Source organism: Salmo salar, chromosome ssa14 (genome assembly GCF_905237065.1).
Source record: "Salmo salar chromosome ssa14, Ssal_v3.1, whole genome shotgun sequence".
NCBI lineage: Eukaryota > Metazoa > Chordata > Actinopteri > Salmoniformes > Salmonidae > Salmo > Salmo salar.
In genome coordinates, this window is record NC_059455.1 from 10,460,174 (window position 1) to 10,485,597 (window position 25,424).

Consider the following 25,424-nt stretch of genomic DNA (forward strand, 5'->3'; position numbering starts at 1 on the left):
ACACACACACACACACACACACACACACACACACACACACACACACACACACACACACACACACACACACACACACACACACACACACACACACACACACACACACACACACCTTACTTCTGTGGAAAATAAGCAAAGTGTTGTCTGATAGGCATGAGACACACAGTTACACACAGTCACACATGATTAAGTCCCTCAGTTGAGCACCTGATTCCCCTTTTTATTCAAGCTGGTCTGACGTACATTTTGGGTACGCTTTCATTCTATTAGTCACACATCCCTCTCCGAGGCTTCATTCACACTGTGATATATACATTCACAAAGGGGACAGAGACCACAGACTCCACACCATAACTCTAATTTCCCCCATTTATGTTAACGTAAAGATTTATTTACTCAAGATTTGTGGTGTCATCTGCTCCCTCAGGACGAATGCTAACTAGAGAACCCTATGGATCTGTGTGTGTGGTTGGCATTTTGGCACAAAAAAAAATCCCATTGACAATGAAGTCCATGCATGTTTTATGGGACAGGTTTATGAATCTAGAGAAGATGAATAATGTTCTTGTTTCTCCTTTCTGCTGTTGTTTAGCTTTGCGGTCAGAGGCCATTGTATGAGTGCTAATCGGCTGTCTGGTGGTGAAAACAGTGTTTTCCCCTTGATCGACCCCAGAGTTCACACGGGCCATTGGATTTATTTTTTTACTTCAGCACTGTGGATGTTTTTTGTTGTTCAGTTTTCTGGTATTGCAAACCACACGCATCCTTAGTTTTAGGCAAACAATATATTATTATGGGGAGGTGTGTCCCTTTCTGTCCAATGAGGTAATTTATGCGCAAGATTTCTGTCCCTTTTGGGCAACAATTCTCCCAAGCAACATTTCTGTAAAGCATCTTTAAAAACGTCACTCTAACCTTGCTCACATTTTTCTGCAGTTAAAATTAACCTGCATGAACATTTGCAAATAAACAACTTTATTTTTTACAATAGAAAAACAGATTCTCCGGATTACAATTAGTCCAATGATTTGAGTCAGGGAGAATACCCAGATGTTGGATATAGGACAAATAGTCAAAAGCCCCTAGACACAAAAGCCCCTAGACAAATAGTCAAAAGCCATGGAAATTCTTACAAGTGTCAAATAGGAAGGGAAGGATTGTATGAGCATTAGTCATTGATAGAAAAGAGGGAAGTTGGAAGAGAGACAAAGCCAAAGCTGCGGGTAGATCAAGAAGAGAGGGCCTACTAACTAACTTGTCGTTTTGGAGAATGTGGCTGTATCCTGAGCTTAGCTTCAATGTGGACCATGGGTACTTGGAGGGGCTGGTACGAGGACTGAAGGCCGGGATACTGACTCGGTCCGACTATCACAACCTGGCCCAATGTGACACACTAGAGGGTAAGCCGAGGTCTTTGTATCGTGGACAGTTTTGATTACCAATTATAACCCACTGTGGCAGTTGCAGTATTTGGCTTTACGTATAGTTTGCAATTACACAGATATCCATATATTGAGTAAGTCAAGTGCAATGCGATGTTGCACATTGCGGTTTGTTTGAATTCCGGCCTAAACTGTGGCAGAAATGTGTGCGCGCGTGGGTGCGTGTGTACATGGAAGCAAGTGTGTGTGTGTCTCCTCGTTAGTCATCCTCCTCCCCAAACAATGGAAGCGAGTTATGGGCAGTTTGACAGGGGTCAGTAATAGTCTTAAAAATAGAGTGATAATGACCCATAACCTTTAAAGGTTAACTTCCAGTCAACAACTGGAATTGACTGGAATTACAGATTTGGACAAACAAAGTCAATGTGACTTATGAAAGACATAAAACGTCATTTCACAGTTTTACAGACAAATAGAAATGCATACATTTTTTTATGTGTCTCGAAATATTTAGAATTCCGTCTTTGTCGTTGACGAAACGCGTTATCATTCTGCAATATTCACTTTTGGGTTTGTTATCATTCACCAACATTCACTATTGAATTGGCTCTAGAATAGTGAACTGGACCAAAATAGTATTTAACGCTTACGGGGGGGTGCTATAATTAATATTGCTACACCTAGGGGTACTCAGATTGTTATTGGAGTTGCCAGCACCAAAAGGCACCCTCATGGAATCAATAGTTCAATCTCCTGTCCACATATGACCTGTGTCTTTTAACAATATCTCAATGTAGACATGAAGCTGCACCTGCAGAGTACAGACTACGGCAGCCTCCTGACCGCTGGGAACGAGGACCTGACCGTGTCTCTCATTGACCACAGACTGAAGGAGAACATTCTGACTGAGTTCCGCTGCCTACGCGCTCACTCCCTACCGCCCCTCTCCACCTTCCTCGACTACATCACGTAGGAGTGTTCTAATATATCACTTCTGTCTGGCCATCTATCTGTCTATCTCTGTAGGCCTGCCTGTCTGTCTGTCTGCCGGAATCTATACACCTTCCTTGACTGAATACCTTCCTTGTATGCCAGTAATCTTACAGCCCCAAATGTATTACACATTTTTACAAATCTGAAATATGCGAAACAACATAGCATTTGTACGTCTCACATGAAGTATTACTAGGGGTCAAATGTTTTACTTGTTCTATACTTCATCTCACCAAGTTCATTTCCCCCATTTTCCTCTTCTCCTTCCTCTTCCTGCAATCTATTTGGCCGTCACTGAATATTTTCTAGCGATACATTGAAAAACGGAACAAAAATATAAGGTGTTGTTCCAGTGTTTCATGAGCTGAAATAATCGATCCCAGGAATTTTCCATGTGCACAAAAAGCTTATTTCTCTCATATTTCCTGCACAAATTTGTTAACATCCCTGTTGGTGAGCATTTCTCCTTTGCCAAGATAATCCATCCAACTGACTGGTGTGGCATATCAAGAAGCTGATTAAACAGCATGGTCATTACACCACTACAGCTTGTGCTGGGGACAATAAAAGGCCATTCTAAAATGTGCATTTTTGTCATACAACACAATGCCACAGATGTATCAAGTTTTGAGGGAGCGTGCAATTGGCATGTTGACTGCAGAAATGTCCACCAGAGCCGTTGCCAGAGAATTCAATGCTAACTTCTCTACCATAAGCCGCCTCCAACGCGTTTTAGAGACGCAGGCCTCACACCAGACTACAACCGCAGATCACGTGTATGGCTTTGTGTGGGTGAGCAGGTTGCTGATGTCAACGTTGTGAACAGAGTGCTCCATGGTCAATGTGGGTTTATGGTATGGGCAGATATAAGCTACAGACAGAGAACACAATTGCATTTTATTGACGGTAATTTGAATGATCCCGAGGCCCATTGTCATGCCATTCTTCCGCCGGGCAGATTTTATTGGTCACATCCACATGGTTAGCAGATGTTATTTTGAGTGTAGCGAAATGCTTGTTCTTCTAGTTCTGACAGTGCAGCAATATCTAACATGTAATATCTAACAATTCCACAACAAATACCTAATACACACAAATCTAAATAAATAGTCATAAGACGATATAAATATAAATATATGGATGAGCAATGACAGAGCGGCATAGGCTAAGATGTAATAAATAGTATTGAATACATTATATACTGTACATATGAGATGAGTAATGCAAGATATGTAAACATTATTAAAGCAGCAGCATTAAAATGACTAGTGATCCATTTATTAAATTGGCCAATGATTTCAAGTCTGTATGTAGGCAGCAACCTCTCTGTTAGTAGTTTGCCCCTGAAAATGCGTTGTGCAGACCGCGCCACCCTCTGAAGAGCCCTGCGGTTGTGGGCAGTGCAGTTGCCATAACAGGCGGTGATACAGCCCGACAGGATGCTCTCAATTGTGCATCTGTAAAAGTTTGTGAGGATTTTAGGTGACAAGCCAAATTTCTTCAGCCTCCTGAAGTTGAAGAGGCGCTGTTTCGCCTTCTTCACCACACTGTCTGTGTGGGTGGACCATTTCAGTTTGTCAGTGATGTGTACGCCGATGAACTTAAAACTTTCCACCTTCTGCACTGCTGTCCCGTCGATGTAGATAGGGGGTCCCTCCTTCTGCTGATCATCTTCTTTGTTTTGTTGAAGTTGAGTGAGCAGTTATTTTCCTGACACCACACTCCAACAGCCTCACCTCCTCCCTGTAGGCTGTATCGTCATGTTGGTAATCAAGCCTACTACTGTTGTGTCGTCTGCAAACTAGACGATTGAGTTGGAGGCGTGCATGGCCACGCAGTCATGGTTGAACAGGGAGTACAGGAGGGGGCTGAGCACACACCCTTGTGTGGCCCCAGGGTTGAGGATCAGCGAAGTGGAGGTATTGTTTCCTACCTTCACCACCTGGGGGCGGCCCATCGGGAAGTCCAGAACCCAATTGCACAGGGCAAGGTTAGACCCAGGGCCTCAAGCTTGATGATGAGCTTGGAGGGTACTATGGTGTTGAGTGCTGAACAGCATTTTTACATAGTATTCCTCTTGTCCAGATGGGATAGGGCAGTGTGCGGTGTGATGGCAATTGCGTCGTCTGTGGACCTATTGGGGCGGTAAGCAAATTGAAGTGGGTATAGGGTGACAGGTAAGGTGGAGGTGATATGATCCTTGACTAGTCTCTCAAAGCATGTCATTTAGTTCAGTTACCTTTGCATTCTTGGGTACAGGAGCAATGGTGGCCATCTTGAAGCATGTGGGGACAGCAGACTGGGATAGGGAGAGATTGAATATGTCAGTAAACACGCCAGCCAGCTGGTCTGTGCATGCTCTGAGGATGCGGCTAGGGATGCCGTCTGGGCCGGAATGCCTTGCGCGGGTTAACGCGTATAAATGTCTTACTCACATTGGCCACGGAGGAGGAGAGCCCACAGTCCTTGGTAGCGGGCCATGCCTGTGGCACTCTATTATCCTGAAAGTGGGCAAAGAAGGTGTTTAGTTTGTCTGGAAACAAGACGTTGGTGTCCGTGACATTGCTGATTTTCCTTTTGTGATTGTCTGTAGACCCTGCCACATACGTCTCGTGTCTGTAGACCCTGCCACATAAGTCTCGTGTCTGAGTCGTTGAGTTGCGACTCCTCTTTGTCTCTATACTGACATTTTGCTTGTTTGATTGCCTTGCGGAGGGAATAACTACACTGTTTGTATTCGGCCATATTCCCAGTCACGTTTCCATGGTTAAATGCAATGATTCGTGCTTTCAGTCTTGCGCGAATGCCACCAGCCATCCACGGTTTCTGGTTAGGGTAGGTTTTAATAGTCACAGTGGGCACAACATCTCCTATACACTTCCTTATAAACTCACTCACCGAATCAGCTTACACGTCGATATTATTCTCTGAGGCTACCCAGAACATATCCCAGTCCGCGTAATCAAAACAATCTTGAAGCGTGGATTCTGATTGGTCAGACCAGTGTTGAATAGTCCTTAGCACGGGTACTTCCTGTTTGAGTTTCTGCCTATAAAGTCTTTTGGTCCATGAGATGGAATGGGCTGTTCGCAGTATGAATGTACTGCCAATCTGCAGCAACTGCGTGATGCCATCGTGTCAGCATGGACCAACATCCCTGTGGAACGTTTCTGACACCTTGTAGAATGCCACAAAGAATTCATGCTGGTCTTGAGGCAAAGGGGAAGAGACTGCCTTAAATTTCGGCTTATTTTGGCAGGGTGGAGTTTTAGCCTGCTTGGTGACATCACCTGGCGGTAAATTTGTTAACAGACCAATAAGAAAGAGAGTTCCAAACCATTCTAGCAATAACAGCTAGTTTCAGTTTTCTCCTCCCCACTCCCAGACAATCCTAGCAAAATTCTTGCTTGATAAATTGCTCTTTGCTAAGAAGCTATTTTTGTGAATTGTTTACCATTTTAATTGAAAACAATCCTAGTAAGGTACTTAGTTGTTACCCAGAAATGTAATATTTAATATTGAGATAAAAACGGCTGCATTGGACCTTTAAGTAAATCAGGTGATACATAAGGTGAAAAGTGGACTGGAGTGCGAATTTAAAGCTCAGTAGTCATGGGGATATTCGAATAGTACAGTAGCAATGTTTGAATGTTTCTCAAATGTATCCTTACCTTCTCCCTTCATTGAGGTCATCACTGATCTGTATTTGATTGGATAAGTGGAGGTAAATGTCCATCATAACACGTCCACCCATCAAAACTTAGCAGGTTAAAATCAGGGAATTACGAAAGGTTGGATGGAATTACGAAAGGAGGAAAATTAATCATTTGAAAAGAAGTGGAACGAGGTCCACATTCTCTCCCCTGTCTGTCCTTATCTCCTCCATGTTGCAGCTACAGTTACATGATTGACAACGTGGTGATGTTGATCACCGGTGCCCTGAAGCAGAGGGACGTGGCAGAGCTTCTGCCACGGTGCCACCCACTGGGAATGTTTGACCAGATGGCAGCGGTTGGCATTGCCCGCACACCTGCTGAGCTCTACTGTGCCATCCTGGTGGACACACCTCTGGGTAATCACTACAGTGGGCATATTCTGTGGGCATCATTGGGCATCTGTGCCAGTGGGACTGACTAATAAATATCAGATTGACTATCTATAATGTAAATATCTATGAAAACCTACTTTGAATATCTAGTGTAATATGAATATGAAATCCAAAACATGTTTCATGAAAATTATGTTGGTAAAATACATCAAGCTTTTGCTTGTATTTGGATTCTTATCATTATGCTTCATTATTAATAAGCTATAAGTCATTTATTGACCAGAATGTCCATTCACCTAGTTTTCTAGATCTTACCGCAAGCAATGCATTAAAAGGCAACATGCTTGCATTATTTAGAAGTGAGTAGCCTTCCCCTGAAGAGAGTACGTAATAACTCAGAGGATGGCGTAACATTGCCTCCTGCTGCTCACTAGTATCAACTCTGTGGCTGTAACGTCTCCTATTGTTATGAAGGTTTATGGACGTGTCAGTGTTCTGGGGCTGGGTTTATTACCATTCCATCTATACACTCTCCGAAAAAAAGGGTTCTTTGGCTGTCCCCATAGGAGAACCCTTTTGGGTTCTATGTTGAACCCTCTGTGGAAAGGGTTCTACCCGGAAACAAAAGGGTTCTACCTAGTCACAAAAAGGGTTCTACAAAGGGTTCTCCTATGTGGACAGCCGGAGAACCATTTAAGGTTCTAGATGGCACCTTTTTTTCTAAGAGTGTATGTGTGCTACTTTGTCTTTTCAGCTCTGTTCTTCCAGGATGCTGTGTCTGAGGCCAACCTGGATGAGATGGGGGCCGAGATCATGAGAAACAAACTGTACAAGGTGATGTGGCATCAAATCAATTGAATGTAAAAACATCTCTACATTTCCTCACATTTTGAGCACTACCATACACAGGCATGGAATTAATCTGATCTCCAAAATGTCATGTAAATCAAATCAGATCAAATGTTATTTGTTACATGTGCCGAATACAACAATATCTTACAGTGAAATGCTTACTTAACCAACAATGCAGTTTTAAGAAAAACAAATAGAAATAACAAATAATTAAGGAGCAACAATAAAATAACAGAAGCGAGGCTATGTACAGTCGTGGCAAAAAGTTTTGAGAATGACACAAATATTAATTTTCACAAAGTTTGCTGCTTCAGTGTCTTTAGATATTTTTGTCAGATGTTACTATGGAATACTGAAGTATAATTACAAGCATTTCATAAGTGTCAAAGCTTTTATTGACAAGGACATGAAGTTGATAAAAAAAGTCAATATTTGCAGTGTTGACCCTTCTTTTTCAAGACCTCTGCAATCCGCCCTGGCATGCTGTCAATTAACTTCTGGGCCACATCCTGGCTGATGGCAGCCCATTCTTGCATAATCAATGCTTGGAGTTTGTCAGAATTTGTGGGTTTTTGTTTGTCCACCCGCCTCTTGAGGATTGACCACAAGTTCTCAATGGGATTAAGGTCTGGGGAGTTTCCTGGCCATGGACCCAAAATATCGATGTTTTGTTCCCCGAGCCACTTGGTTATCACTTTTGTCTTATGGCAAGGTGCTCCATCATGCTGGAAAAGGCATTGTTCATTTCCTAACTGTTCCTGGATGGTTGGGAGAAGTTGCTCTCGGAGGATGTGTTGGTACCATTCTTTATTCATGGCTGTGTTCTTAGGCAAAATTGTGAGTGAGCCCACTCTCTTGGCTGAGAAGCAACCCCACACATGAATGGTCTCAGGATGCTTTACTGTTGGCATGACACAGGACTGATGGTAGCGCTCACCGTGTCTTCTCCGTACAAGCTTTTTTCCGGATGCCCCAAACAATCGGAAAGGGGATTCATCAGAGAAAATTACTTTACCCCAGTCCTCAGCAGTCCAATCCCTGTACCATTTGCAGAATATCAGTCTGTCCCTGATGTCTTTCCTGGAGAGAAGTGGCTTCTTTGCTGCCCTTCTTGACACCAGGCCATCCTCCAAACGTCTTCGCCTCACTGTGCGTGCAGATGCACTCACACCTGCCTGCTGCCATTCCTGAGCAAGCTCTGTACTGGTGGTTCCCCGATCCAACAGATTAATCAACTTTAGGAGATGGTCCTGGCGCTTGCTGGACTTTCTTGGGCGCCCTGAAGCCTTCTTCACAACAATTGAACCGCTCTCCTTGAAGTTCTTGATGATCCGATAAATGGTTGATTTAGGTGCAATCTTACTGGCAGCAATATCCTTGCCTGTGAAGCCCTTTTTGTGCAAAGCAATGATGACGGCACGTGTTTCCTTGCAGGTAACCATGGTTGACAGAGGAAGAACAATGATTCCAAGCACCACCCTCCTTTTGAAGCTTCCAGTCTATTATTCAAACTCAATCAGCATGACAGAGTGATCTCCAGCCTTGTCCTCGTCAACACTCACACCTGTGTTAACGAGAGAATCACTGACATGATGTCAGCTAGTCCTTTTGTGGCAGGGCTGAAATGCAGTGGCTCTTCCTTGCTGAGCAGCCTTTCAGGTTGTCGATATAGGACTCATTTTACTGTGGATATAGATACTTTTGTACCTGTTTCCTCCAGCATCTTCACTAGGTCCTTTGCTGTTGTTCTGGGATTGATTTGCACTTTTCGCACCAAAGTACGTTCATCTTTAGGAGACCGAATGCGTCTCCTTCCTGAGCGGTATGACAGCTGTATGTTCCCATGGTGTTTATACTTACGTACTATTGTTTGTACAGATGAGCAGCTGTAAAACATTTTGAGGATCTGAGGACCCATGCCAAATCTTTTCAGTCTCCTGAGAGGGAATAGGCGTTGTCGTGCCCTCTTCACGACTGTCTTGGTGTGTTTAGACCATGATAGTTTGTTGGTGATTTGGACACCAAGAACTTGAAGCTCTCAACCTGCTCCACTACAGCTCCGCCGATGAGAATGGGGCGTGCTCGGTCCTCCTTTTTATGTTGTCCACAATCATCTCCTTTGTCTTGATTAGGTTGAGGGAGAGGTTGTTGTCCTGGCACCACACTGCCTACCACTGTTGTGTCGTTGGCGAACTTAATGATGGTGTTGGAGTTGTGCCATGGCCATGCAGTCATGGGTGAACAGGGAGTACAGGAGGGGACTGAGTACCGACCTCTGAGGGGCCCCTGTGTTGAGGATCAGCGTGGCAGATGTGTTGTTACCTACCCTTACCACCTGGGGGCGGCCTGTCAGGAAGTACAGGATCCAGTTGCAGAGGGAGATGTTTAGTCCCAAGGTCCTTAGCTTAGTGATGAGCTTTGAGGGCACTATGGTGTTGAACGCTGAGTTGTAGTCAATGAATAGCATTCTCATGTGGGTGTGCCTTTTGTCCAGGTGGGAAAGGGCAGTGTGGAGTGCAATAGAGATTGCATCATCTGTGGATCTGTTGGGGCAGTATGCAAATTGGAGTGGGTCTAGTGTTTCTGGGATAATGGTGTTGATGTAAGCCATGACCAGCCTTTCAAAGCACTTCATGGCTACAGAAGTGAGTGCTATGGGTCGGTAGTCATTTAGGCAGGTTACCTTGGTGTTCTTCAACTGCCATTGATAGAGAGTAGTGGATCAGTAGCCCCTGCAGTCTCCTAGCCAACCAGGCTTCATCATGGCCATGGTGGGAGGTGGTGGCACAGGCTAGCTCTGTAACGTAAATTAAAAACAATAAAACATTAGAAAATACCCACAACTGGGCGTGCAGTTAAGCTTAACATTAAATAAATGAAATGCCTCCTCCAAAGGTGCACGTTTGTCGACCCATCTGTTGAGAGCTTTCTCCCAGACAATCGGGAGGAGAGATCAATCGGAGTAAGGATCTAATCATCAATAAGGGGATAAAAATGTTTGTGTAACGTAAAGAAGATTCGTCTTGTGTGTCTCTGTTGAATAGTAAGAAATTGTAAAAAACAATCTGATTTTGACAGAAATATGGCTGAGACTCAGAGAAAATTCAAGGAAAGAGGGTACAAAAACGGTCAGATTAATACTGCCATTGAGAAAATTCAAAACAAAACAAGGTCAGTCTCGCAAAAATAAGCGTTCTTGCGTTCTAACTACCCGCTATTCAAAGTGCTCTGAACAAATGAAGGGAATCGTTCACAGACATTGGCACATTCTAAGATCCGATGATAGTATCGGTAATGTGTTTTTCGGACCTGCCCTTGGTCGTATTCTCGCGGGGCAGAAACCTCAGAGATCAATTGGTAAACTCTGATTTACCACCCCAAGATATCCCTGCACAACGTGTATTTGCGTCCCTACTGGATGGAAACTACAAATGTAATGGCTGTGCTCAACGCAATGGCACTTATAAATGTAGATCCTTCAAACACCCCCAAACAGGGAAACAGATCCCAATTAAAGGTGTTATCACGTGCTCCACTAAGGCAGTTATTTATCTTATACCTTGTCCTTGTGGTAACAATTATGTGGGTAAAACAAAGCGCGAATTAAAAGTACGTATCACGGAGTATCGTAGCACCATTAGGTGCAAAAACTCGACTTACCCAGTTGCGGCCCACTTTTTGGAAGAAAACCACTCGATTTCGTCTCTACGTTATATTGGCATCGAACATGTCACCCTCCCTTGGAGAGGGAGCTGCTGCCTGGATCTTTAATTTAAAGACCCTTGCTCCCTTCGGTCTCAACGTAGACTTTGATCTGAAGCCATTCTTGTGATTATGCTATTGTAAATGTTTGTAGGCTTATGTAGCCAAATTGTATCTATGATCGTACGCTATCCATTTATGTTTTTTGTATGCTATTTTAATATATGAGAATTAACCAATGATATCAGGCCACACCCAGCCATGATTACAGACACCTGTGTGTGTCTTTTGACACTATATAAATGAGTCATCCTGCAGTGTTTGTCATTACACCCTGATGAAGACATTTACATTTAAGTCATTTAGCAGACGCTCTTATCCTTATGATATCCAGTGGAACAACCACTTTACAATAGTGCATCTAAATCTTTTAAGGGGGGGGGGGTTAGAAGGATTACTTTATCCTATCCTAGGTATTCCTTAAAGAGGTGGGGTTTCAGGTGTCTCCGGAAGGTGGTGATTGACTCCGCTGTCCTGGCGTCGTGAGGGAGCTTGTTCCACCATTGGGGTGCCAGAGCAGCGAACAGTTTTGACTGGGCTGAGCGGGAACTGTGCTTCCTCAGAGGTAGGGAGGCGAGCAGGCCAGAGGTGGATGAACAGCTTGTCTGTCAAAATGCTGGACATAAATATTTTTGCATCTGAGCTCCTAGAGTGTGCGGCTCTCATTTTTTAAGAAATGGTTCCTTACCTCCTTTTTCTGTTCAAAGACTTAAACTGATCCAGCCTTGAGACTGTTTGCTAGTCAGGGGTGTTGTGGTGGGAAGTCCTGCCACTGACCCACCTTTCCTCCGGCATGGAGAATGTTCCATGGGAAGAAGAGTTGGAGACGGACCCTAAACCAGCCCAGAGAAGGGCACAGCTATGGGGCTCAGAGGAGCCAGCAGGGAGGGGTCAGGCTTGATGGTGGTGGAACCAGCCATGACGTCCATATATCTACTCCTGACACCTGTAACAAAAGCAAACATTTTCAAGCCTTATATTGCTCAGAAATAAACTGACTGAATCATTGTAGCTGACAGAATAAGAAAAGCAGAATTCGCTCAACTCCAAGCACTTACGTTACTTGCTCCCACTTTTATTTAAAAGAATAAAACATGAATCAGCAGAACCACTTCCTCCAGGGGGATCAAAACATTTACATTTACATTTACATTTAAGTCATTTAGCAGACGCTCTTATCCAGAGCGACTTACAAATTGGTGCATTCACCTTATGATATCCAGTGGAACAACCACTTTACAATAGTGCATCTAAATCTTTTAAGGGGGGGGGTTAGAAGGATTACTTTATCCTATCCTAGCTATTCCTTAACGAGGTGGGGTTTCAGGTGTCTCCGGAAGGTGGTGATTGACTCCGCTGTCCTGGCGTCGTGAGGGAGCTTGTTCCACCATTGGGGTGCCAGAGCAGCGAACAGTTTTGACTGGGCTGAGCGGGAACTGTGCTTCCTCAGAGGTAGGGGGGCCAGCAGGCCAGAGGTGGATGAACGCAGTGCCCTTGTTTGGGTGTAGGGCCTGATCAGAGCCTGACGGTATGGAGGTGCCGTTCCCTTCACAGCTCCGTAGGCAATCACCATGGTCTTGTAGCGGATGCGAGCTTCAACTGGAAGCCAGTGGAGAGAGCGGAGGAGCGGGGTGACGTGAGAGAACTTGGGAAGGTTGAACACCAGACGGGCTGCGGCGTTCTGGATGAGTTGTAGGGGTTTAATGGCACAGGCAGGGAGCCCAGCCAACAGCGAGTTGCAGTAATCCAGACGGGAGATGACAAGTGCCTGGATTAGGACCTGCGCCGCTTCCTGTGTGAGGCAGGGTCGTACTCTGCGAATGTTGTAGAGCATGAACCTACAGGATCGGGTCACCGCCTTGATGTTAGTGGAGAACGACAGGGTGTTGTCCAGGATCACGCCAAGGTTCTTAGCACTCTGGGAGGAGGACACAAGGGAGTTGTCAACCGTGATGGCGAGATCATGGAACGGGCAGTCCTTCCCCGGGAGGAAGAGCAGCTCCGTCTTGCCGAGGTTCAGCTTGAGGTGGTGATCCGTCATCCACACTGATATGTCTGACAGACATGCAGAGATGCGATTCGCCGCCTGGTTATCAGAAGGGGGAAAGGAGAAGATTAATTGTGTGTCGTCTGCATAGCAATGATAGGAGAGACCATGTGAGGATATGACGGAGCCAAGTGACTTGGTGTATAGCGAGAATAGGAGAGGGCCTAGAACAGAGCCCTGGGGGACACCAGTGGTGAGAGCGCATGGTGCGGAGACAGATTCTCGCCACGCCACCTGGTAGGAGCGACCTGTCAGGTAGGACGCAATCCAAGCGTGGGCCGCGCCGGAGATGCCCAACTCAAAACAACAGGAACCTGTAGATGTTCTTGGTCCAGAGTCTAACTGGCTGGTCTGGAGTCTGAGTCTTGTTTCCCTGTGGAGATGATTGGTCCAGAGTCCGCTTTTTCTCTACCAGGGTAGACGATTGCTGGCTGTCTTAGCCAGGCTGTCCTAGCTAACTGTAATGAGAGAGCTCAGTATTCCAATTCATTTAAAAAAAAAAAAGGAAACAAAAGAATAGAATAGAAAAACTTTGTTGGAGTGGATCAAAAATAAACAAATGTTGCCAAAGACACAATACTCACACTAATACAGAAATGTTTCACAGAATCTTAACCTTTATATAGGGCTAGGAATGAGTCTGTTCGCTCTAAAAACATGTTGCCAAACAAACTATTTAATAAGGTCCTGTTTTCACATCATAACATTTTCAATCCAAAAACCTACAGTAACCTAGTAGAGAAATCTGTGTGTGTGTACAAAGTCAAAGTTGAAGCAAAGCAAATTTTTTAAGCATACACTCAACTAACAGACGTCACCAACTAGCTTCCACAGTAGATCAAGGATAGTTTAAATCACAGTGTTAAAAATAATTGAGTTAAATTGACTCTACTGGGAGTTATCTTAACCCTCAAGAGAGTGATACGCACCCTGGAGTTAATGTTGATAACTGGAGTTCATTGAGGCGGAATACTTTTTAACCAGAGACAGGGAGTTAAATCTATGGAGTTGTCCACAGATGTGGGAGGGGCCTCAGTGTTTATATTTCCCAGCATGCTTTGTTGCAGGTTGATTTTTAGAATTGTTTCTTTCAATATCTGTGTTTTCGCATTGATTGTTTTTTAGCTTATGCGGCACAAAAATGAAAAACATACATTTTTCTAAACTAATCCAATCTGTAAGTGGTTGGATTTATAACAACCGTTAGTGGGATAGTTGTTTCAGTTAATATTGTATAGGTCAATAATCGCCAACCTTTTCTATGTCAAGATCACTTTTGCAGTCAAAAAGCAAGCTGAGATCTACTGTTCAGATTTTTTTTACCTCACACAAGCAGTTTTATAGGAATGAGGTTTGGTCAGTATGCCTAATACATTATCACAGCATATTGGCTATATGATTGGCCTGACAATATTGTTAATCAGACCATATTATATTTAAAAACTCCAGCTTTGATAACAAAATAGATCAGTTGGTTTAGCACTTGTGAGGCACTGTGGAGCATGAATTGAAGTAATTTGCCTTTTTATTTTACTGGATTGATGGTACCTGCATCTGATGGTCAATGAGGTAAAATCACCACGTTAGTGATCGCTCTGTCATTTCTTGTTTGCAAAAATTATACACTGTTCGCTCAATTTCAGTTTATGTGAGAAAACAAGCACTGAATAGTGTAGGGAATCATTTTACCATCTAAATCGATGTGAAATACTGTATAACAATAATAACAAAATGTACAGCTATTTGATGCTGGTGGGCCAAAAGTAAAAGGCTAGTCTTTGCTATGTTACGGGGAAGTGTTTGCTGTTGCAATTCACCTAGCTTCCACATAGGGGAGAAATTCTAGGTGTAGTACCTTAAACTCATTACCAGAGTAAACACAAAATGGGGGTGGGACCATATAAACCCCAAAATAGTGTTACATTTGAATTAAATTAACTCTTGCGATTTTACTGTGTAGATCCTAAACTTTGATTTGATTTATAGTCAAGCACTGCTAAAATGGTGATTGCTCTTAAGCTTAGTTTCATGACTGTGATCATGTTTATCGTTTACATCATCATTGAGAAAAGTGAATAAAAGGAACAAACTTTTGTTTCTATGGTTTAGATCTGAAAGTGCCTTTTAATTTTAAACAGGCTTATTTGGAGGCATTCTATAAATTCTGTGATGAGAGTGGAGGAGCCACAAAGAACATCATGTGTCCTATCCTGGAGGTATTGTAAACCATTCTTTCCTCTTACCTGAGATATTACCAGTTACAATTCAGTCGTTTTATTGTGTGTGTCTGTGTGTGTTTTGAGAGTGTATATGTACTGTAAACTTATACTGCATGTGTTACCCTCTCTATTTGTCTGTGGTCTATTTGTTTTACCTTTATATGTGACCCTTTATATACTGCTCAAAAGAATAAAGGGAACACTTAAACAACACATCCTAGATCTGAATGAAAGAAATAATCTTATTAAATACTTTTTTCTTTACATAGTTGAATGTGCTGACAACAAAATCACACAAAAATAATCAATGGAAATCCAATTTATCAACCCATGGAGGTCTGGATTTGGAGTCACACTCAAAATTAAAGTGGAAAACCACACAACAGGCTGATCCAACTTTGATGTAATGTCCTTAAAACAAGTCAAAAGGAGGCTCAGTGTGTGTGGCCTCCACGTGCCTGTATGACCTCCCTACAATGCCTGGGCATGCTCCTGATGAGGTGGCGGATGGTCTCCTGAGGGATCTCCTCCCAGACCTGGACTAAAGCATCTGCCAACTCCTGGACAGTCTGTGGTGCAACGTGGCGTTGGTGGATGGAGCGAGACATGATGTCCCAGATGTGCTCAATTGGATTCAGGTCTGGGGAACGGGCGGGCCAGTCCATAGCATCAATGCCTTCCTCTTGCAGGAACTGCTGACACACTCCAGCCACATGAGGTCTAGCATTGTCTTGCATTAGGAGGAACCCAGGGCCAACCGCACCAGCATATGGTCTCACAAGGGGTCTGAGGATCTCATCTCGGTACCTAATGGCAGTCAGGCTACCTCTGGCGAGCACATGGCGAGCGCTGTGCGGCCCCCCAAAGAAATGCCAGCCCACACCATGACTGACCCACCGCCAAACCGGTCATGCTGGAGGATGTTGCAGGCAGCAGAACGTTCTCCACGGCGTCTCCAGACTCTGTCACGTCTGTCATGTGCTCAGTGTGAACCTGCTTTCATCTGTGAAGAGCACAGGGCGCCAGTGGTGAATTTGCCAATCTTGGTGTTCTCTGGCAAATGCCAAACGTCCTGCACGATGTTGGGCTGTAAGCACAACTCCCACCTGTGGACGTCGGGCCCTCATACCACCCTCATGGAGTCTGTTTCTGACCGTTTGAGCAGACACATGCACATTTGTGGTCTGCTGGAGGTCATTTTGCAGGGCTCTGGCAGTGCTTCTCCTGCTCCTCCTTGCTCAAAGGTGGAGGTAGCGGTCCTGCTGCTGGGTTGTTGCCCTCCTACGGCCTCCTCCAGGTCTCCTGATGTACTGGCCTGTCTCCTGGTAGCGCCTCCATGCTCTGGACACAACGCTGACAGACACAGCAAACCTTCTTGCCACAGCTCGCATTGATGTGCCATCCTGGATGAGCTGCACTACCTGAGCCACTTGTGTGGGTTGTAGACTCCGTCTCATGCTATCACTAGAGTGAAAGCACCGCCAGCATTCAAAAGTGACCAAAACATCAGCCAAGAAGCATAGGAACTGAGAAGTGGTCTGTGGTCACCACCTGCAGAACCACTCCTTTATTGGGGGTGTCTTGCTAATTGCCTATAATTTCCACCTGTTGTCGATTCCATTTGCACAACAGCATTTGACATTTATTGTCAATCAGTGTTGCTTCCTAAGTGGACAGTTTGATTTCACAGAAGTGTGATTGACTTGGAGTTACATTGTGTTGTTTAAGTGTTCCCTTTATTTTTTTGAGCAGTGTATTTTCTCTCTCTCTGTCTGTGTTTTATACCTGTGTATGTGTGTGTGTTTGCCAGTGAGCTTCTGTGTTTACCCCTCTGTGGGTATTTGTGGTTTACTTCCTGTGTGTATGTTGCAGTTTGAGGCCGACCGGCGTGCGTTCATCATCACAGTGAACTCGTTCGGGACAGACCTGAGTGGGGGGGGGAGGAGCGCCCTGTACCCCTCCTGTGGGAGACTGTACCCCGAGGGGCTCCGTCTCTTGGCCAGGGCAGAGGACTACGAGCAGGTCAAAGCTGTGGCTGACTACTACCCTGTGAGTTTCAAAGCAATGGAAAAATGTCAATAAAATTACAATGGAAACCCAAACTAGGCATTACATATAGGACAACTCTAGGCAGTCCCTCCCTGTTTCAGGGTTCTTCTGTTCGGTGCCTAATGAACACAACCCTCATCAGTTGGACTACTACTGTACAATTAAAGTCAGATTTATAATGCAGGGTTCAACTTGACTCGAGAATTAGACCGTTTCTGCTTTCATGGACTTATTATAATATTTGTTTTATTTCTATACTCTCTGTGCTACTGCGTTTTGTATGACTACACCCTGTTTATGCAGTGAATCAGACTACTACAGCATGGTTTAATCTGACTACAGTCTGATACTATGTTGTATTAGATATATCATGTCTTATTATAGTTATGTCTTATTAGTTGATATGATTTTGATATCCTCCAGGACTATAAACTCATATTTGATGAACCTGAGGCAGGATCCTCCAGAACCCTGGAGGACAGATTCTTTGAGCGGGAGGTAAGATTAATCTCATTAAGTATTGTATGCAATACATTCAGACTGAGGATGTGGTCTATATGCACATTCTACACTACCGTTCAAAAGTCTGGGGTCACTGAGAAATGTCCTTGTTTTTGTAAGAAAAGCATATTGTCCATTAAAATAACATCAAATTGATCAGAAATACAGTGTAGACATTGTTAATGTTGTAAATGACTATTGTAGCTGGAAACAGCTGATTTTTTATGGAATATCTACATAGTTATACAGAGGCCCATTATCAGGAAGCATCAGTCCTGTGTTCCAATGGCACGTTGTGTTAGCTAATTCAAGTTTATCCTTTTAAAAGGCTAATTGATCATTAGATAACCCTTTTGCCTTCATGTTAGCACAGCTGAAAACTGTAGTCCTGATTAAAGAAGCAATAAAGCAACTAGTCTAAAACTTCTTCAGACTAGTTGAATATCTGGAACATCAGCATTTGTGGGTTCGATTACATGCTCAAAATGGCCAGAAACAAAGACCTTTCTTCTGAAACTCGTCCGTCTATTCTTGTTCTGAGAAATGAAGGCTGTTCCTGCGAGAAATTGCCAAGAAACTGAAGATCTCGTACAACGGGGTGTACTACTCCCTTCACAGAACAGCGCAAACTGGCTCTAACCAAAATAGAAAGAGGAGTGGGAGGCCCCGGTGCACAATTGAGCAAGAGGACAAGTACATTAGAGTGTCTAGTTTGAGAAACAGATGCCTCACAAGTCCTCAACTGGCAGCTTCATTAAATGGTATCCGCAAAACACCAGTCTCACCGTCAACAGTGAAGAGGCGACTCCGGGATGCTGGCCTTCTAGACAGAGTTGCAAAGAAAAAGTAATATCTCAGACTGGTCAATAAAAATAAAAGATTAAGATGGGCAAAATAACACAGACACACAGAGGAAGATTGTAAAAAAGTGTTATGGACAGATGAATCTAAGTTTGAGGTGTTCGGATCTCAAAGAAGAACATCCGTGAGATGCAGAAAAAATGAAAAGATGCTGGAGGAATGCTTGACGCCATCTGTCAAGCATGGTGGAGGCAATGTGATGGTCTGGGGTGCTTTGGTGGTGGTAACGTGGGAGATTTGTACAGGGTAAAAGGGATCTTGAAGAAGGAAGGCTATCGCTCCATTTTGCAACGCCATGCCATACCCTGTGGACGGCGCTTAATTGGAGCCAATTTCCTCCTACAACAGGATAATGACCCAAAGCACAGCTCCAAACTATGCAAGAACTATTTAAGGAAGAAGCAGTCAGCTGGTATTCTGTCTATAATGGAGTGGCCAGCACAGTCACAGGATCTCAACCCTATTGATATGTTGTGGGAGCAGCTTGACCGTATGGTACGTAAGAAGTGCCCATCAAGCCAATCCAACTTGTGGGAGGTGCTTTAGGAAGCATGGGGTGAAAGCTCTCCATATTACCTCAACAAATTGACAACTAGAATGCCAAAGGTCTGTAGGGCTGTAATTGCTGCAAATGGAGGATTCTTTGACGAAAGCAAAGTTTGAAGGACACATTATTATTTCAATTAAAAATCATTATTTATAACCTCGTCAACGTCTTGACTATATTTCCTATTCATTTTGCAACTAATTTCATGTATGTTTTCACGGAAAACAAGGACATTTCTAAGTGACCCCAAACTTTTGAAAGGTTCTAGATTGTTCTCTCTCTCTCTCTCTCTCTCTCTTTCAGGTGCAGCTGAACACGCTGGCCTTCCTGGAGCAGTTCCATTTGGGCGTGTTCTATTCCTACATCAAGCTGAAGGAGCAGGAGGCTCGCAACATCGTCTGGATCGCAGAGTGTGTCACACAGAGACAGAAGTCTAAGATCAACAACTACATCCCCATCTTCTGAAGGACGAACACGCTGTCTGTAGTAGCAGTTACACACCTGTTTGTATTAGTAGTAATATTAGCAACGGTTGTCAAAATTGATAAAAAGTAAAAAAATACAGTTCTGATAAATGTAACAGCTGCATAGATACTCAACTCTTTTTTTTTATAAACAAAAGGCTTCAAATATTGACTCTATTATAGCACATGAACAATTGTATAATGAGAGACAGAACAATCTATGGAATCCAGACATTTTGGTGGGACTTCAGGTATACAATTGAATGTCAAATATATAAAAATAAAACAATTGCAAATCAAATCAAATTGTATTCGTCACGTACACAGTCCTAACTCCCTCAACAATGCAGCACATTAGTCAATATCAATAATAACAAAATGAGTCAAAAGTAACAAGTGATAGAAGTAATAGGAGAGGACTGTATTACACTGTATTTACAAATATAAAGTCTGTAGAATATATAGTATATAATAGAACTGCAGCGTTGACTGTTTATGTGTGTGTGTGTGTAAGGGTTGGATGTGTGGGTAGTCAGTGCCAATAATATTTAGGTGTAGATAGTCTCTAAGGTGTAGGTCTGTCCAGGGAGACAGCTAGGGTTAGCTCGGCAGTCTGATGGCCTGGTGGTAGTAGCTGTCTTGGAGCCTGTTGGTCCGAGACCTGATAATCCGATACCGCTTGCCAGATGGTAACAAAGTGAACAGTCTCGGCTAGCTCGGGTGACTGGAGTCCTTGACGATCTTTCAGGCCTTCCTCAGATACCGTGTAGATGTTAGATGTCTTGGAGGGCAAGGAGCTCACCCCTAGTAATGTATTGGGCTGTCTGCACCATCTTCTGTAGAGCCTTTCGTTTAAAGACAATGCAGGTGCAGTACCAGGCGGTAATGCAGCCGGTCAAGATGATTTCGATTGCGGAGCTGTAGCACTTCTTGAGGACCCCTCGGGTCCATGCCTAATTTCTTCAGTCGCCTGAGGTTGAAAAGGTGCAGTTGCGCCTTATTCACCACGGTGGTGTGATTGGACCATGTCAGGTCATCTGTGATGTGCACGCCAAGGAACTTGAAGTGTTTGACCCGGATGCAGTTGCAGAGGGAGGTGTTCATGTCGAGGGTCTTGAGCTTAGTGTTTTTTTAAATGACATATGCAGTGGTGGAAAAAGAACCCAATTGTCATACTTGAGTAAAAGTACAGATACCTTAATAGAAAGTTACTTAAGTAAAAGTGAAAGTCACCCAGTAAAATACTACTTGAGCAAAAGTCTAAAAGTATTTGCTTGTAAATATACTTAAGTATCAAAAGTAAATGGAATTGGTAAAATATACTTAAGTACCAAAAGTAAAAGTATAAAACATTTCAAATTCCTTATATTAAGCAAAGCAGATGGCACAATTCTTGTTTTTAAAATGTACGGATAGCCAGGGGTACACTCCAATGCTCAGACATCATTTACAAACGATGCATTTGTATTTAGTGAGTCTGCCAGATCAAAGGCAGTAGGGATGACCATGTGTTCTCTTGATAAGTGCGTGAATTGGAACATTTTCCTGTCCTGTTAAGCACTCAATGAGTACTTTTGGGTGTCAGGGGAAATGTATGGTGTAAAAAGTAAAAAAAAATTAGGAATGTGGTGAAGTAAAAGTCAAAGTCAAAAACATAAATAGTAAAGTACAGATGCCCAACAAAACTACTTAAGTAGTACTTTATTTGTATTTATTTTATTTAACCTTTATTTAACCAGGTAGGCAAGTTGAGAACAAGTTCTCATTTACAATTGCGACCTGGCCAAGATAAAGCAAAGTAGTTCGACAACATACAACAACAGTTACACATGGAATAAAACAAACATACAGTCAATAATACAGTAGAAAAATAAGTATATGTACGATGTGAGAAAATGAGGTGAGATAAGGGAGTTAAAGGCAAAAAAGGCCACGGTGGCAAAGTAAATACAATATAGCAAGTAAAACACTGGAATGGTAGATTTGTAGTAGAAGAAAGTGCAAAGTAGAAATAGAGATAATGGGGTGCAAAGGAGCAAAATAAAATGAATAAAATAAATAAATACAGTAGGGGAAGTAGTAGTTGTTTGGGCTAAATTATAGATGGGCTATGTACAGGTGCAGTGATCTGTGAGCTGCTCTGACAGTTGGGGCTTAAAGCTAGTGAGGGAGATAAGTGTTTCCAGTTTCAGAGATTTTTGTAATTCGTTCCAGTCATTGGCAGCAGAGAACTGGAAAGAGAGACGGCCAAAGGAGGAATTGGCTTTGGGGGTGACCAGAGAGATATACCTGCTGGAGCGCTTGCTACAGGTGGGTGCTGCTATGGTGACCAGTGAGCGGAGATAAGGGGGGACTTTACCTAGCAGGGTCTTGTAGATGACCTGGAGCCAGTGGGTTTGGCGACGATTATGAAGCGAAGGCCAGCCAACAAGAGCGTACAGGTTGCAGTGGTGGGTAGTATATGGGGCTTTGGTGACAAAACGGATGGCACTGTGATAGACTGCATCCAGTTTGTTGAGTAGGGTATTGGAGGCTATTTTGTAAATGACATCGCCGAAGTCGAGGATCGGTAGGATGGTCAGTTTTACTAGGGTATATTTGGCAGCACGAGTGAAGGATGCTTTGTTGCGAAATAGGAAGCCAATTCTTGATTTAACTTTGGATTGGAGATGTTTGATGTGAGTCTGGAAGGAGAGTTTACAGTCTAACCAGACACCTAGGTATTTGTAGTTGTCCACATATTCTAAGTCAGAACCGTCCAGAGTAGTGATGCAGGACAGGCGGGCAGGTGCAGGTAGCGATCGGTTGAAGAGCATGTATTTAGTTTTACCTGTATTTAGGAGCAGTTGGAGGCCACGGAAGGAGAGTTGTATGGCATTGAAGCTCGTCTGGAGGGTTAACACAGTGTCCAAAGAAGGGCCAGAAGTATACAGAATGGTGTCGTCTGCGTAGAGGTGGATCAGAGACTCACCAGCAGCAAGAGCGACATCATTGATGTATACAGAGAAAAGAGTTGGCCTAAGAATTGAACCCTGTGGCACCCCCATAGAGACTGCCAGAGGTCCGGACAACAGGCCCTCCGATTTGACACACTGAACTCTATCAGAGAAGTAGTTGGTGAACCAGGCGATGCAATCATTAGAGAAACCAAGGCTATTGAGTCTGCTGATGAGGATGTGGTGATTGACAGAGTCTAAAGCTTTGGCCAGGTCAATGAAAACGGCAGCACAGTATTGTTTCTTATCGATGGCAGTTACGATATCGTTTAGGACCTTGAGCGTGGTTGAGGTGCACCCATGACCAGCTCTGAAACCAGATTGCGTAGCGGAGAAGGTGCGGTGGGATTCGAAATGGTCGGTAATCTGTTTGTTGACTTGGCTTTCGAAGACCTTAGAAAGGCAGGGTAGGATGGATATAGGTCTATAACAATTTGGGTCAAGAGTGTCCCCTCCTTTGAAGAGGGGGATGACAGCAGCTGCTTTCCAATCTATGGGAATCTCAGACGACACGAAAGAGAGGTTGAACAGGCTAGTAATAGGGGTTGCAATAATTTCGGCAGATAATTTTAGAAAGAAAGGGTCCAGATTGTCTAGCCCGGCTGATTTGTAGGGGTCCAGATTTTGCAGCTCTTTCAGAACATCAGCTGAATGGATTTGGGAAGGAGAAATGGGGAAGTCTTGGGCGAGTAGCTGTTGGGGGTGCAGTGCTGTTGACTGCAGTACGGGTAGCCAGGTGGAAAGCATGGCCAGCCGTAGAAAAATGCTTATTGAAATTCTCAATTATAGTGGGTTTATTGGTGGTGACAGAGTTTCCTATCCTCAGTGCAGTGGGCAGTTGGGAGGAGGTGTTCTTATTCTCCATGGACTTTACAATGTCCCAGAACGTTTTTGAATTTGTGTTGCAGGAAGCAAATTTCTGCTTGAAAAAGCTAGCCTTAGCTTTTCTAACTGCCTGTGTATATTGGTTTCTAACTTCCCTGAAAAGTTGCATATCACGGGGGCTGTTTGATGCTAATGCAGAACGCCATAGGATGTTTTTGTGTTGGTCAAGGGCAGTCAGGTCTGGGGAGAACCAAGGGCTATATCTGTTCCTGGTTCTACATTTTTTGAATGGGGCATGCTTATTTAAGATGGTGAGGAAGGCATTTAAAAAAATAAATAACCATAAAGTATTTTTACCTAAGTACTTTACACCACTGCAGATATGGCCCTTTTACATGTTTTGTTTTTATATTGATAGAATAATAACAACTCATTTTCATATACATGTGGGCATAATTTAATAAATCAGTATAAAATTACTCTATCCAACTAGCTCTGAAGTTTATCTCTCCTTCACTTTGAGCAATGAGAGATTTACATGCATATTATTAATGTTACCTCTCCGTGTACATTTGTACATTTAAGGGCCAGCTGTGCTGCTCTGTTCTGAGCTAATTGTAATTTTCAGAGGTCCCTCTTTGTGACCACACGACTGAACAGTAGTCCAGCTGCGACAAAACTAGGGCCTGTAGGACCTGCCTTGTTGATGGTGTTGTTAAGAACGGAGAGCAGTGCTTTATTATGGACCTAATTATTATCATTTGCTATTCCTTTTTCCTCATCCCTCTCAACCATGCAATTTTTCAGTTCCTCGTCAATCCACAGGGATTTAACAGTTTTTACAGTCATTTTCTTAATGGGTGCATGCTTATTAGTAACTGGAATAAGTAAACTTTCCACCTTCTCCACTGCTGTCCCTTCGATGTTGATAGAGGGGTGCTGCCTCTGCTGTTTCCTGAAGTCCATGATCATCTCCTTTGTTTTGCTGATATTGAGTGAGATGTTGTTTTCCTGACACCACACTCCGAGGGCCCTCACCTCCTCCCTGTAGGCTGTCTTGTCGTTGTTGGTAATCAAGCCCACTACTGTTGTGTCGTCTGCAAACTTGATGATTGAGTTGGAGGCTTGCATGGCCACTCAGTCATGGGTGAACAGGGAGTACAGGTGGGGGCTGGGGCACACACCCTTGTGGGGCCCCAGTGTTGAGGGTCAGCGAAGTAGAGATGTTGTTTCCTACCTTCACCACCTGGGCACCGCCCGTCAGAAAGTCCAGGACCCAATTGCACAGGGTGGGGTTGAGACCCAGGGCCTCTAGCTTGATGATGAGTTTGGAGGGTACTATGGTGTTGAGTGCTGAGCTGTAGTCAACGAACAGCATTCTTACATAGGTATTCCTATTGTCCAGATGGGATAGGGCAGTGTGCAGTGTGATGGGGATTGCGTCGTCTGTGGACCTGTTGGGACGGAATGCAAACTGAAATGGGTCAAGGGTGGCCGGTAAGGTGGAGGTGGTATGATCCTTGACCGGTCTCTCAAAGTACTTCATGATGACAGAAGTGAGTGCTACGGGGCGGTAGTCATTTAAATCAGTTATCTTTGCCTTCTTGGGTACAGGAACAATGGTAGCCATCTTGAAGCATGTGGGGACAACAGACTGGGATAGGGACTGATTGAATATGTCCGTAAACACACCAGCCAGCTGGTCTGCACATGCTCTGAGTACACAGCTAGGGATGCCGTCTGGGACGTTTAAATGTTTTACTCACGTCAGCCACGGAGAAGGAGAGGGGGGGTGCAGTTCTTGGTAGTTATCCTCAAAGCGGGCAGTCCGTGATTTCCTGTAGACCCTGCCACATAAGTCTCGTGTCTGAGCCGTTG

General features: G+C 43.8%; 1 protein-coding gene across 1 annotated transcript; it reads left to right on the forward strand.

Moving 5' to 3' along the window:
- The first annotated feature begins 1,154 nt into the window (after positions 1-1,154).
- Positions 1,155-20,016, forward strand: LOC106568806 (V-type proton ATPase subunit d 1). Its single transcript, XM_014139470.2, has 8 exons — positions 1,155-1,400; positions 2,180-2,351; positions 6,269-6,447; positions 7,178-7,257; positions 15,223-15,300; positions 17,176-17,352; positions 17,776-17,850; positions 19,565-20,016. The coding sequence occupies exons 1-8, from the start codon at positions 1,271-1,273 to the stop codon at positions 19,724-19,726; spliced, it is 1,053 nt and encodes a 350-aa protein (XP_013994945.1). The 5' UTR covers positions 1,155-1,270; the 3' UTR covers positions 19,727-20,016.
- Positions 20,017-25,424: the final 5,408 nt, after the last annotated feature.

Excerpts from the sequence above, each read along its gene's own strand:
- LOC106568806 (XM_014139470.2), top strand. The coding sequence starts at position 1,271 with ATGTGGCTGTATCCTGAGCTTAGCTTCAATGTGGACCATGGGTACTTG. Across the intron at positions 15,301-17,175 it reads TCATGTGTCCTATCCTGGAG|TTTGAGGCCGACCGGCGTGC; the intron begins GTATTGTAAACC and ends TGTATGTTGCAG. Across the intron at positions 17,353-17,775 it reads CTGTGGCTGACTACTACCCT|GACTATAAACTCATATTTGA; the intron begins GTGAGTTTCAAA and ends GATATCCTCCAG.